This window comes from Pseudochaenichthys georgianus, chromosome 6, assembly GCF_902827115.2.
Source record: "Pseudochaenichthys georgianus chromosome 6, fPseGeo1.2, whole genome shotgun sequence".
Classification (NCBI taxonomy): domain Eukaryota; kingdom Metazoa; phylum Chordata; class Actinopteri; order Perciformes; family Channichthyidae; genus Pseudochaenichthys; species Pseudochaenichthys georgianus.
This window is the reverse complement of record NC_047508.1, coordinates 18,658,712-18,672,314: the sequence shown is the minus strand read 5'-3', so window position 1 is coordinate 18,672,314 and position 13,603 is coordinate 18,658,712. Positions and strand designations below refer to the sequence as shown.

Sequence of the window (13,603 nt, the reverse complement as noted above, 5' to 3'; positions counted from 1 at the left end):
CACAAAACGTTGCTTGTCAAGTCAAATATTCTGTGTACTGTAGTGCAGTTTTAGTACAGTCCTCCAGCTGAGGTGTGAAATCCTCTTAACTTATCCTCTGAATATACAAAACATGTTTGATAAGCAGCCGCCATTTAAAACCTGTTACTTATTCAACAAAATGCATAAATATTCAATGTCAAAATATATACAACACTTTCACACACACACACAATGCAACATATGTAGTTTCTTCTAAATTGTCAACCCTATTTTCCAAACAAAAAGCAGTTGCAGTCCGCTCAGCAGCCACACTTCCTGTCTGAAGACTCGGAGTCGTTGACCGAGTGGGAGCTGTTACTCAGCATGAATTGAGGCGAGTCTTGGTGTATCTCGTCTGTGATGGTCATGCCGTTGCGTGCCAGCAGCTCCCGGGCCATGAGGATGAAGGCTGCCTCCACGTTCTGGGCCTCCTTGGCAGAGGTTTCCAGGGCAGCCAGCACGCCGTTGTTTTCTGCCAGAGTGCACGCCTCCTCGAACAAAACCTGCCTCTGAGCTTCAAGGTCGGACTTATTACCTGCAGGGATTAGCAGAGCAGGCAATCAGAAAGAACACAAATAACAGCATTTTTATGAGATTCCAGTGTAATGTGTTAATATTTTCTCCGACCAACACTAGAAATACTGAGTTAACTGCCCTAAATGAAAAAGGAAAACATAAGACCCTCAGATTGTAGGAGATGGAACTAGAGGAGCACATATACTTGAAAAAAATCGTATTGATTTTTAATTATATATAATCTTTCAATTTGCAAACCATGTAATCTAATGATTGTTTATCAACATAAAAGACCAACAATCCAAAATCCCTAAAAACGGTTTACCAGCAATGTATTGTCCTGAAGTCGAGGAATATGTAGAAGAGTTTACAGGCTAACATAAAACCAATTTATTTTCAATCTACTTACCAATGAGGATCAGCACCACGCTGGCAGCTCCAAACTGCTCCACCTCTCTGATCCAGAGGGGAACAGAGTCAAACGTGGAGCGGCGTGTGATGTCATAGGCCACCATCGCCCCGTGGGCACTGCGGTAGTAACTCTGAGTTATGGTGCGGAAACGCTCCTGACCTGCTGTGTCCCACACCTGCATCTGCAATAACAACCCCAAAACATCCAATATTACTGACATAGTTACAAAACGTGCCTATGTGTCAGATGTGCTGTGAAAGACTCTGAAAGTAATCCGTCTTTTTTTTTTAATTACTTTGCCTGTGTGTAGACTAACCCTAACTAATAAGCATAATAAGACAAGCAAACAGTTGACAAATGAACACACCCAGAAAGCTAACACACAGGCCGTTCTTAGGGAACATTAAGGCACTCCTCTTTCTCTTAAGGAGAAACAAATACTGATCAAGCAAATGGAGTATTTACTTTAAGACAAGAGTAAGTACACGCACATCTTATATATTCATATTTCTGTTAAATATGTTAAGTTATACCCATGATCAAATTGTGGTGTCACATACCTTGACCTTCTTGCCATCGATGTCCAGGGTGCGAACAGTAAAGTCCACCCCGATGGTGTTCTGCTGCTTTCCAATGTAAATGCCAGACTTGAAGCTCTGGACCACACAGGTCTTCCCCACGTCTGAGTCCCCAACCAGGATGATTTTGAAAAGAAAGTCGAAAGAGTCCTCAATCTCTGGCCCTGCTGACTGCATGGTGAAGGGAGGAATATGTTCACAATAAACCCACTGAGGCTGAAACACAGGATTATGTGCCTCTATGCAAAAGAACTGGTTCAAGTTGTGTCAATAGAAAACTGACACTATTTACAGAAACATCCTAGTCATAAAAAGAGGAAAGGTTTATATCAGCTGTAGTAGAACAGGCAATGTGTTTCCAGCTGAAACATGTGTGATCTGCAGGTAAAGAGCCAATCAGAGATCAAAATAAATCACTATAAATGATGAAAAATCCCAGTTTTTATACAACATTGCGTTTTCTGTCATGTTAAACCTCATTCACCAACTCTATTCAGCTCCAAAATCAACTTGATTGTCCCATAGCTGAGGATTAAAGTTCCCTTTTTGCCACCCAAAAGTTGTTATTCATCCTGCGCTTGTTTCCATGTCTTTGCTACGCGACACATTCTTAAAGTCTTGAAGAACAGTCTGCCCTGCTGCCCTTTAGACTGTCACTGGTTCTGCCTTCCACTTCAATTCTGACACATAGACCCGCCTCCTACCTGTCTTGGTAGGTGTGACCTCCAACTGCCAGCCCACCTGCACCACTGCATCTTGGGATATGGGTTTTCTTTTCACGCTCTGTAATAGGACGCAATACCTGAAAGAGGCAAAAGTAAAGTTAAGTGACCTGAAATATTGTTTATTACAATAAGTACTGGTTAAGCATACATAGATTTTAGATGGATTTAAAAAATATTGAGATCTAGTTGGATTTGTTACAAACTAGTTATGACATTTAGTTTAGAGTAAAAAAACACAGACTACAAAGTGCTGGCTCAGTGTGCAAATACCCCAAAGCAAACAGCTTAAACTACTTCTGCAACTTAACGTAATGTAAAAACTTGACATTCGTCTTAACAGCTGTCCTTTGTACCACAGAATGTTTTTGTACCTTTAAAATCGCCTAAACTATGAGCCCCCCGGCTGACTGCTGTCAACTAACACATTCCACAGCACTCCACAACAGAGAGCTAAGCGTAGCACGAGCAGGAACAAAACACCACAGGCACTTAGAAATGATGTATTTAAAGACAGGATTATCTAACTAAAAGTGTAATTGAAATGTTTTTACCTCAGGCTGCACACATTGGTATCACAGTGAGATGTTAACACAGAATGAGCATTCAGCTCTGAATCAGTCTCCCTCTCTCTCTCTCCACCCCCTCTCCTGTTCTGTCGTCATCTCAGCCCACAGAAGAACAAGGCACAGCTGGACACAGGACAATGTGTGAGTGTGAGGGGCACTTGACCGAGCTGGGTCTATCTTTGGCTGTGACCACCAGCCACCTCCTTTCCGTAGTGTGGTTGATGCCTGATTAGATGCAATGAATGTGGTTTTGTTAACCATTTCGTGATGGCACAAATAAGACAACAGTGAAAAAATTACTTTGATAAAGCCTCTTTTATCGACAGGATGCAACAAAATAATCCCCATTGTTTAAATGTCCAGCCATAATGCTATGTACACGCGCCATTATTATGGTATAAAAGCTGGGTGCAGTATCAGAATACATTTTAAACATATTTGTAAAATCATAACAATCCCCAAGACACATCTTTACAAACAATCTAATATGAGCTGGTGCATTATTACAATATTGCTCAGTGTTCAACAATACAACAAATCAAAATGTAGATATGGAAGCTTAAATACCACATCCATATAAGTGAACAGAAATACTTCTGTGATTCAGCGGTCTCAGTTCAGGAGCTGTTGTGGTTGATGAATCATATTTAAGCAGTAACAGAGCAGCCGTATCAGTCACACACGTGTCAGCTGTGTCATCTCCTCTGCAGCACCTGGGTGGCACTCGCAGAGTTCCTCAGTCTCAGAGCGCTGGCGGAGCTTTGTTGGCTCCTCTGTTGTTTCTGAGGTTTCTTGCCAGATGTGTTATTCAGTTCTTTCTCCACAGGAGGGACGTGAATCGGCTTCCAGGGGATTGGATTGTAGAAGCCTGGTGACGGGAGGTATTTCTCATATGGACCTAAAATAAATCAAAGCCATAAAGTTATATATAGTATTTTATAACACGGTTTAAAAAAATGAACACTGTCAGTTTGTTTTTTCAGTTTACATAATCATCAGGGTTATTTCTGTCTTAAAGGTCCCATGTCATGGCCATTTCTACTGATCATAATTCCATTGTTGAGGTCGACTAGAATAGATTTACATTATTCAATGTTCCAAAATCACATTGGTTTCTCACACAGCATCTCTGTATAGTATTTACTCTCTGTCCTAAATGGCTTGTTGGAGCTCCTGCTGCCCCCCCCCCCTCCCTATGAGCCCAGTAGATTCATCAGAACTCTGTAACCACCGTTACAGCGGAACATCAGTAATTATGTGTTACAATGGCGTGAGACAAACAGATGAGAATGCTGCGTGGGGTCTGGGTGCCGTGTTGGCGGGACGTTGCGAGGCTCGCTGCTGGAGCGGACAGTGTGAGCTGGATTACTGGTGTTGTTTCCTGGTTGCTGCGCGGGGTCTGCGAGACAGCGAGACATCGCGAAACTCAGCCTGAGCACCATGGACCGTCGTTACGTCACTTGGTTCCCGGAAGAAAAAAATGGAAAAAGAAAGATCTCCAACGAGGCGTTCAGGCTTCTGGGGCAGCACAGACAGGTCTTTTCTGTGTTAGAGTCGTACTCGCTACAGGGTGCACTTTGAGGGTTTGTGACTGCAGAAAAAGCTACATAACACACAAGGGGACGGGTGATAACCGGAAAAGCATGACATGGGACCTTTAATACACATCACTTTTTCACACAATTAATTCAGTTATTTACAATAATATTTGCTTTAAATATTTGCTCCGACAGATGCATGTATGTATGGTATCAATTAGTCCACAAATTAAAAAGCCTAGTGAATGAGGTTTAAATGAATGAAAGGATCTTACTTCTCGTGTAGCAGGGTGATTGGGGACTAGCTTTAGTTTTTTCATTAGCTTTTGCCAGCCAGTCCTTAAACTTCTCCTCTGCCCTCTGGCGGCGCTCCTTCTCCTGCTCCTCCTTCAGGGCAGCTTCCTCCTGTCAAGATTAAAAATAAATATATGTATCAGTATCGGTCTATTTCTGCTCATGAATAATCTTATACATTAATCTAATAAAAAGATCCACATTACCTTCTCCTTCTTTTCCATTTCAATTTTTTCCTGGTTTTTCTTCTGTAGCCAGTCTTTGTATTTTTGTTGAGCTTTCTGTTCTATCTCCGTCTGTTTCTCGTGCTGCCTCTGTATATCCTCCTCCTCTTTCCTCAGTTTTAGAAGTTGCTCTTGCTTCTCCTGAGATTGAAAAGAGAAAACAAATAAAAGACATGTTGTCAGCATTGGATAGTGTACCAATTACAGCCAAAACACTATTGTGCTTTATGAGTTTTAATGAGTTTAAAGTATATACGAGTCATATACCTGTTCTCTTTTCATCTTTAGCCAAATTTGGATCCTCTCTTCCATGACAATCTTTTTCTGTTCCAGCTCCCTTTCTTCATGTGCTTTCTTTTCCTTTTTTAACCACTCCTATTTTAAGGAACATGAGATGTTGAGATTCAGACCGGATGCAATAAGAAAATATATTTTGGAAATAAGTAAAGTTATGACTAGCCTTATAGACACATTTAAAGAGCAAAAGAACATAAGGAAAGTACACACTTGTACATTGATATAAAAGGTAATTAACTGTTGCTTGCCTCGTCTGCTTGTTTTTCTAAATGTAAACGGTCTTCTTTTGCTTTGCTAACCAGCCACTTTTCCCATGCACTAAGAGGCTCCACAGCTGTATCCAACATCTGCACTGAGGGCGTTCTTGGTAGCTCACATCTATAACAGAAACAGATGTACAATGTATGTTGTCTCTCTATAATGCACCCTGTGGTCTTGGTTCCGAAAGTATCTTAAGCCTGAATAATTGTTCGGTACCTGACTGGTGAAAGGCTGAGTCTGGATGAGTCGCTCAGCCTGGGGGAAGCCCGCGGGCTGGGCTCCAGGTCTTCATCACTGTCGAAACTGTCGTGGTATATGGGAGAGAGCAGAGAGAAAGTGTCTTCTTCGTCGGACAGCACGTCGTCGTCCAAACCCTTTGATATGTTCAGGTATTTCCCCTGGATGGTTTTGACAGGGGTGGAGCTGAAGCACTGGGACGCAGAGGCAGGAAAGTTCGGCATCTTCCGGCCAGACATTGCTAGCCGATATCTAAGGTCGACACATGAGAATGTTTTCCATAAGTTACGCGTGTTGTCTGAAAACTAATGCCAAATATCTATGCAGCTTTTTGGATGCGCCTCTAACACAAACAAGCTTATGCTAAGCCTTATGGCAACAGGTCCTTTTTACGGCTAGCAAAGAGGGGGTAGCGTTAGCACTCGAAGGAAACTAACAGCTAGCTTTCGCTTTGGTTAGCAACATTAGCTTTATTATGTAACGTGCTACCAACGTTTAATGGTTAGTTTCAAACTAGCCATCTCCATGCAGGATGTGTGCAGGTCTCTTATTAACTGTACAACATTGCAAACATTTTATAACCTACCTTTTTTACGTGTATTTGAAGAAAAGCCTGCTTTGCTCGTCGTTTCCCTCAACGCTGGAACTGATTTCCAACCAACTTTTTTCCCCATGATACACCACGCCCCCAAGCTCAACTGGACGCTGCTTCTGTAACCATGGTGAAGCCTGACGCCATGGATACCATCCGTCTGTCTTTACAACATTATTTCCTACTCAAAAATAATAATCTGTGTTATTGACATTGTTTATTATTATTTATTCAAAATAGTGTGGCATGTCAAAAAAGGCCCACTATAATTATTGTATATTGGCCAATTAGCCTACTAGGGCCTACTAATATGAAATAAGGTTCAAACATTGATTGCATTTTTTTACATTATCCCACACTTATCCCTTCTTTCATACTGGTCTTTTTGGTTATCTCTAAATAGCTTGGTACCCGATTGGTAATGCAACAATTAATTTATAAACAATTGTTGTTGAGACAAATATCTCTTGGCCCTCAAACAAACAGTACAAATTTAAGGGAGTAGGGTTTTCACGGTCTTTGAATCAACAACATTATTCCAGTGTTATTCTGTCCAATGCTGTTTGGTTGAGTCAGACAACATGTTTACTCCCTACTGCAAAAACAGGCAGTTATTGTTGATCCAGCAGCCCTGATCCAGTTAAAGTTGACCGGGCCATGCACTCGGTGACACTAGCACTTAACATTTTCAGTCTAATTATCAGCAGGCGTTTCAAATTGAGCTTGTACTGCTTTCACATAGAGATGTGGCATTTTGCGAGTCGGATGCACTAAATTAATTTGTTGTCTTTTTTACGTGTTTTTATGTGTGATGCTAAAGCCAACTAAGCATTCTGTATTGATTGTTGATGATCATTTAATCTATGACTTTTTGCATTACAAAATAATATTTATGTTTGAATAGACAACATTTGCTTCATTTAAATCAAGATCCAACAGATTAAGCTACTGTAAATCTGTGCCAGTGGTGGAAAAGTCCTCAGATCTTTAGGGGTTAGGGTTAACCGGGTTAACCGGGTTCAACCCTAACCCGGTTAACCCTAACCTAAAAGTAGTGATACCAGATCTTAGAAATACTCAGTAACAATTAAAAGCATTCAAAACATTTCTTGGTTTGGAATTATTAGCATACAGTTGACTTAAAGTTTCAAAAATAAAAGTATTCATTATGCAGAACTACCTGTTTCAGTTGTACTGGTATATTTTTGATACTTTTTTGTCTGCATCAATGCTAAAGCTGGTAAAAGTGAATGTGCATGCATGTATGAGTCATTAACAGAAACAACATCCACATGACTGTATCTTGTCAGCAATTATACAAATATTTCTGGGATGCTCTCTACATTGCTCCCAGCCTACACTCCTTCTGAATACAATGTTGAATCAAGTGTTAGATCACTGTGAGACAACCACAGTTCTGAGTAAGATCCTGACACAGGAGGACATCAGCCACCAGCACGTGCAGAATGCAAAGAGGTGTGTCTGATCCTAAGTGTCGCCAGAGTCACACCAGGGTGAGGGATTCCAGCTCTGGCTTCTGCTGCTCCTATCCTCGAAGGGCAGAGTTCCCTCTCATCAGAGCTCTGCGAGATTCATTAGTTAGCTGAGCAGCCCATCAGCCAGCTCGCTGGCCAGGTGGTATGGTGGTAGGAGACCCAAATAAACTGCCAGATGGCAGAGGCCAACTGCGTCGACACTCCAGGGCCCCTCGTCCAGACCGGGCTCCTCGTCCAGAACATGAACCACCAAGGAAGTCCCGCAAGAAGCTCCAAGTTATCATCTGTGTCCTGCTTGTGGAGCTGTGTGAGAGATTCACTTTCTTTGGGATTGTATGCAACACCATTCTCTTCTGCACGGTGAAGCTGGGCTATGATAACTACCTGGCTGCGACCGTCAACCTGTGCTTCATAGGAGCCAGCACCCTGACCCCGGTTCTGGTTGGCTGGTTTGCAGAGACCTGCCTGGGGAGGTCCAAGGTGCTCTACATATGTGCCTTCCTACATTTCTTTGGTAAGACACGATTCAAGTTTATCAGATTCACTGTTGTGATCAAACTTGTGATAAAACTATATGACTTGATTAAAATGTATTCAGTGTTTAGTATTTCCGTATAACGTAAGATTAGATATCCATTTAGTGTGGGGTGAAATCTTAAGAAAACTGGATATTTATCTGTATGTTTGACTTGAAAAATAAATATCTGACACATTATTCATCATGAGTCTTAACCTTTAGTGAGTAAGCTCCTTTCAAGAGCGATGCTTTTCTTATATTTTAAAACAACTTTTTCAAGTTAAATACAAGATGCGAGGCTCCATCGGGACATAAAACTAAGGTTAATAGAAAAGACAGAAAATAAAATCGGGAAAAAAGATTAAAGAGAACACAAAACCATCGATAAATAATCCATTCAAAAAATATGAAAACGAAAGCCACTAGGGCTTCATATATTGTATGAAGCCCTTTATTGTATACAAGCTAATATACAAAGATCAGAACTTTATATAACCTCTAAACTCTAAATGTATATACCCTCCAAATCCCCCCTTCTGCCAGAAATACCCACAACAATCCATCTATTAAATGATTTAAAAGCATAATACCACTGAAAGGAGAGAAACAAATGATCCAAATAAGGCAACCAAATCCCATAAATGCTGATAGTAAAAAAGACAGAGCCATGACTGCTTCTGTTAAGTCACACTGTTATTTGAAATACAACTATACCGTGACCTTCACCTGTCACTGTGCTTTCTAGGCACAGCCATGCTGCCTGTGGTGGCATTCCCCTTCGAAGATTTCTACATTGACACTCACCACATGACGCACCAGCTGGAACGTCGGGAGCAGCAGATCTTGTTCTACACCGGCCTCCTGGCTGCTGCCCTGGGCATCGGAGGCATCCGGGCCATCCTCTGTCCAATGGGAGCATACAGCCTGCAGTGCTACAACCAGCACCAGCTCCTGTCCTTCTTCAACTGGTGGGTGCTGGTGCTGTTTGGATGCAGTTATTCAACTGGTTAGCCAATGATAAGACTCCAAACTGTCCATCGATATTGTTACTGTGATCAGTTTAATTTAAGAAGGATTTCTCGTCAAGTTCTTTACAATCAAGTTATACTGTTTAGAAATAAGACATGCAAGTTGTTGTATTATTATGGAGAACTATAATGTTCCGGAAATTGGGACTTGAGTTGTAGGGGAGTAAACATGCCAGTCATTAAAAAACTAGACAATTTATTCGAAGAATAGCATAAATGTTTGCTCCAAATTTCCTATGAATCCATTCAATGGCTGTTATGTTAGTTCACTAAACACCTTACATTTCAATTTCATGGTTTTCCAAAAGGCTAAGTCAGAAGATTGCCAAAGTCATTGTGATTTATCTTCTGGGGACCATGAATGCCTCTAACAAATGTCAAATTACACTAGTATTGAGATATTAAGTAAGGAAGTGAGTGTATTATTTGCTTTACGTTTGTTCAGGTTCTACTGGTTGGTCAACCTGAATTCCACTGTGGTGTTTCTGGGCATCGCTTACATCCAGCAGTCTGTGGCCAAAAATCTGGGCTTCCTTATCCCCTTCACCTCTGTGCTGCTGGCTCTAATTGCCATACACATGATGCGGAACAATCTCACCTACAAACCCAAGAAAGGTAACATACTGTGTATAAAATGTCATTATTAAAGTATTCAGACATACTTACATTACTTGTTTTCAGAGATATGGACTTTAGTCAGACACAAGTTTGATTACTTGAAAAAAATCTTGCAACTTGGAATGGACCTTAACACCATAGTCTTGTAACTTCAACTTAAGCTTTTTGACTTTTGACTTTTTGAAAATACCTGTCGGGCTTCTGACAAGCCCAAATATTTCACAAATAAAAAAACTTTAGAAGTTATTAGTTAAGTCGAACGCTTGAATCTGAAGATTCACTTGGTTGGTACCAATCAAACAGAATCCAATCATATTTCAGCAGAGAGCCAAGCCCCGAGCCTGTTTTTCAGGTCTCAGGCTCGAAAATGACATTCCCAGAACAAATGACCATTATCTTCCCTTCTAAAAGGGTTAAATTAATAATATTTTTTCTCAAAGCAAGGTTACATCTGCGAGTTGGGTGTAGAAGTGTCAGAATCAATATAGATGTTTGTATTTTAAAGTAAATTCAGATTGAACACAGTAAAAAAATGTAAATTAAATTGTGATGTCTGTGTTTGCGTCCCCTGTCGCGAGTTCGGATCGCTCAGTGATAATACTATACCTATATAATCTGTGGAACCTCAGCTTTAATCGGATATCTTGTATGTGCAGCTACGATAAGTAATAAGGGTATCTTTATCTTGAGTTCTGTGCCAAAGTGCGTTAGCATTTTTGCTCAGGGGTCATTTAGATGCTTCTTATCAAATCAAATCAAGTTTTATTTATATAGCACATTTATAAACGATTTTTGGTCGAGCCAAAGTGCTGTACATATAATAAAAATAGCCTACAGTAGAGACACTTTACAGCTAATACAATAGCACAGATTGTTTAGAATATCAGTATGAGAAAAAAGAATTACGAGACTTGTGTTTTGTTTTGGTAAAAATGGTTTGTATCGTCAGTTAGCTGAGATTATTCCCGTTAATCTGGTATAACACATTAATAGGTTCTTAAATATTAAGATGCCCTGAGACACAGTGTCGTGAAAAAAAAAGAGACGCGCCGAGGGGGTCTTTGGGGCTTAACAGGTTAAGAATGTTACGTAACTGAGCACCAGTTGATAATACCAAAGAAAATATATATAGTTTTTAAGAAAGAATGAATTGCAGTATAATATCAGTGACAAGTTAGGACTCAAAATCTTGACTCCACAATGACTTTGGACTTGGTTGTTACTTTCAAAGTTGGTTCCACCTCTTTTTGTATTTTACTTGTAACACCACAATAACTTCACCTATGGTCATGAAGGATGGGTCATGACCGAAAGAACGAGATCGCGGATACAAGCGGCCGAGATGGGTTTCCTCCGCCGGGTGGCTGGTGTCTCCCTTAGAGATAAAGTGAGAGGTTCGGTCATCAGGGAGGGACTCGGAGTTGAGCCGCTCCTCCTTCGCGTCGAAAGAAGCCAGTTGAGGTGGTTCGGGCACCTAGTTAGGATGCCACCTGGGCGCCTCCCTCGGGAGGTGTTCCAGGCACGTCCAGCTGGGAAGAGACCAAGGGGTAGACCTAGGACCAGGTGGAGGGATTATATCTCTTCGCTGGCCTGGGAGCGCCTTGGGATCCCCCAGTCAGAGCTGGTTGATGTCGCCAGGGAAAAGAAAGTTTGGGGCTCTCTGCTGGAACTGCTACCCCCGCGACCCGACCACGGATAAGCGGGAGAAGATGGATGGATGGACCACAATAACTTGTTACACATCAAATCAATTTAACAATTCATTTAATTACTTCATGTGTCTTTCGTTCTGCAGGTGGATCATTATTGACCACACTGGGAGTTTTCTTGAACTCCCTCAAGATGTGCTGCCTCCACTACCGTCACCTGAGTGGAGATGTGGGATCTTGGCTGGACCGGGCCAAGGAGAACAATGGCGGCCGTTACAGCGAGACGCATGTAGAGAACGTCAAAGTCCTGGCCAAGCTCTTCCCTCTGTATGGCCTTCAGCTGCTTTACAGAGCCTGCATCACACAGGTGGTTACATGGAGTACAATGTGGCTTTATTATGAAGCATGTAAAAGGATTGTGTCCATAATGCACTGAGGTTAAGACAATGTTTTTTTCAGATTCCCTCAGGGTACTACATACAGACCATGAACTCAAACCTTCACCTGGCCAGCCACCTGTTGCCCATCGGTGCCATGAATGTGATCAGTATCATCCCTCTGCTGCTCTTGGCCCCCCTCATAGAGTGTGTGACCACTTGCTACCTCTCTGCGGAAAAAGCTCCTCTGGCACCTGCAAAAGTCATCAGTGAGTATTTCTATGTGCACACACGCACATCTCCACTTTTGACATATCATTCTAATGTCTCTCTCTCTTGCTCTTCTGCCTCCCTTTCCTCCCGTACTTATTCTGCAGCCCCCTCTCTTATCACCCCTCCCTGTCCATCCTCCCCTTCTAGCTCTGGGCCATGCATGTGCCACTCTGTCGGTGTTGGTGGCAGGTTTGTCTGAGCTGCATCGGAGGTCCTATCCTCTGGTGGAGCAGACCCTCTCTGGGAAAGTTCTGCAGGTGTCGTCCATGCCGTGTTTCCACCTGGCTCCTCAGTACATCCTGCTAGGTCTTGCAGAGGCTCTCGTCACCCCTGCATGTGAGTGAGGCCAGTGTTTAATGCAGGTTTTCTGTAGCGTGCTTCCTGCCTAAAACTTCCTCTTTATCAAATGAGAACAAACTAACTGAAATACCTTCTGTTGAATTTCCAAAGTATAGAAATGCTGCCCTGTTTGTCATAAATACACAGCAGGGAATAATGACAAAACGTACCTGCTGTCACTTCCTCTCCCACAGGCTCCCTAATATCTTTCCAGCTGACCCCAAGCCACATCAGAGGGATATCCTTACATTTCCTCACTCTGTCCTATGGAGGGGGCTGCTTCCTGGCAGCCTTAATCGTTCAGCTGGTGTACTTTCTCTCTGGAGGTAAAATGAGAAAATAAAAACTTCCAATACATTGGCACTGTAATTTGGCTAAAAAACAAAACGTGTGTAGCCATAGATATCACTGATTCTGGTGACTGCATTAATACATGTTTACAGGTAACTTCTACCCAGACGCACTGCATGATGGGAACCTTGAGAGATTCTTCTTCCTCCTGGCCTCACTGATGGCGGTTAACACCCTTGTGTTTTGGCGTGTATCTAACAGGTGCAGTATTATCTAACTACCTGCCTGCACTACAAGGTGGTCATCAGGTTACTATTAGATTATACATTTTACATATCATACTTTAATTCTAACCCTCACTGATTTCCCCCCAGGTATATAGACCTGAGTGTGCGGGGTAAAGCCCTGACAGTCAGCCCTCTGGCTGAGAAGCTGCTGCACTACAAGGCCTGCCTGCGCTTCTACGACACGGTGGACCGCTCCTACACAACCGCCTCCATCGAATCTATTTTATGAATATTTTAAATATTATCTTTGGTGTTAGTGGCGCTGGCGCTGCATGTGACTATGTCAGAGTCTGTGACTATTCAAGCCGAAGTGTATAAATAAGGTACCTGGCATGTACATATGTTTGTTGTCCCTTGCTGTGATTGCTGACCGTTATTTGAGTGTGGCCTGTACAGGAGAGATTCATTTTGAGGTACATTTGTAAATCAAATTGAGAACATAAAATGTAAATAAAAGCACAATAAAT

General features: G+C 42.0%; 3 protein-coding genes across 3 annotated transcripts; 1 reads left to right on the top strand and 2 right to left on the bottom strand.

The window, feature by feature from the left end:
* Positions 1–9: 9 nt before the first annotated feature.
* Positions 10–2,981, bottom strand: rab19 (RAB19, member RAS oncogene family). Its single transcript, XM_034084704.2, has 5 exons — positions 2,804–2,981; positions 2,232–2,329; positions 1,510–1,698; positions 947–1,130; positions 10–556 (listed from the first exon to the last, which is right to left on the bottom strand). Exons 2-5 carry the CDS (start codon positions 2,280–2,282, stop codon positions 282–284), a joined length of 699 nt encoding a protein of 232 aa, XP_033940595.1. The 5' UTR covers positions 2,283–2,329; positions 2,804–2,981; the 3' UTR covers positions 10–281.
* A 133-nt stretch (positions 2,982–3,114) lies between these two features.
* Positions 3,115–6,396, bottom strand: ccdc34 (coiled-coil domain containing 34). The gene is made up of 7 exons (XM_034084702.2): positions 6,256–6,396; positions 5,649–5,921; positions 5,420–5,549; positions 5,142–5,249; positions 4,857–5,015; positions 4,632–4,761; positions 3,115–3,716 (listed from the first exon to the last, which is right to left on the bottom strand). The coding sequence occupies exons 2-7, from the start codon at positions 5,906–5,908 to the stop codon at positions 3,514–3,516; spliced, it is 990 nt and encodes a 329-aa protein (XP_033940593.1). The 5' UTR covers positions 5,909–5,921; positions 6,256–6,396; the 3' UTR covers positions 3,115–3,513.
* Positions 6,397–7,839: 1,443 nt separating this feature from the next.
* slc15a5 (solute carrier family 15 member 5) lies at positions 7,840–13,365 on the top strand. Its single transcript, XM_034084700.1, has 9 exons — positions 7,840–8,271; positions 9,020–9,242; positions 9,748–9,917; positions 11,716–11,936; positions 12,029–12,215; positions 12,367–12,555; positions 12,753–12,884; positions 13,002–13,110; positions 13,224–13,365. The coding sequence occupies exons 1-9, from the start codon at positions 7,902–7,904 to the stop codon at positions 13,363–13,365; spliced, it is 1,743 nt and encodes a 580-aa protein (XP_033940591.1). The 5' UTR covers positions 7,840–7,901.
* Positions 13,366–13,603: the final 238 nt, after the last annotated feature.

Bases quoted from the DNA above. Each gene is read 5' to 3' on its own strand.
- rab19 (XM_034084704.2), bottom strand. From the start codon at position 2,282: ATGCAGTGGTGCAGGTGGGCTGGCAGTTGGAGGTCACACCTACCAAGA. The intron at 1,699-2,231 runs GTAGGAGGCGGG...TTCACCATGCAG, and splicing joins GGTCACACCTACCAAGACAG to TCAGCAGGGCCAGAGATTGA. The intron at 557-946 runs GTAAGTAGATTG...TAATCCCTGCAG, and splicing joins CGTGGTGCTGATCCTCATTG to GTAATAAGTCCGACCTTGAA.
- ccdc34 (XM_034084702.2), bottom strand. From the start codon at position 5,908: ATGTCTGGCCGGAAGATGCCGAACTTTCCTGCCTCTGCGTCCCAGTGC. The intron at 5,550-5,648 runs GTACCGAACAAT...TTTCTGTTATAG, and splicing joins CTCAGCCTTTCACCAGTCAG to ATGTGAGCTACCAAGAACGC. The intron at 5,016-5,141 runs GTATATGACTCG...TTTCAATCTCAG, and splicing joins TAAAGATGAAAAGAGAACAG to GAGAAGCAAGAGCAACTTCT.
- slc15a5 (XM_034084700.1), top strand. From the start codon at position 7,902: ATGGTGGTAGGAGACCCAAATAAACTGCCAGATGGCAGAGGCCAACTG. The intron at 11,937-12,028 runs GTGGTTACATGG...TGTTTTTTTCAG, and splicing joins ACAGAGCCTGCATCACACAG to ATTCCCTCAGGGTACTACAT. The intron at 13,111-13,223 runs GTGCAGTATTAT...ATTTCCCCCCAG, and splicing joins TTTTGGCGTGTATCTAACAG to GTATATAGACCTGAGTGTGC.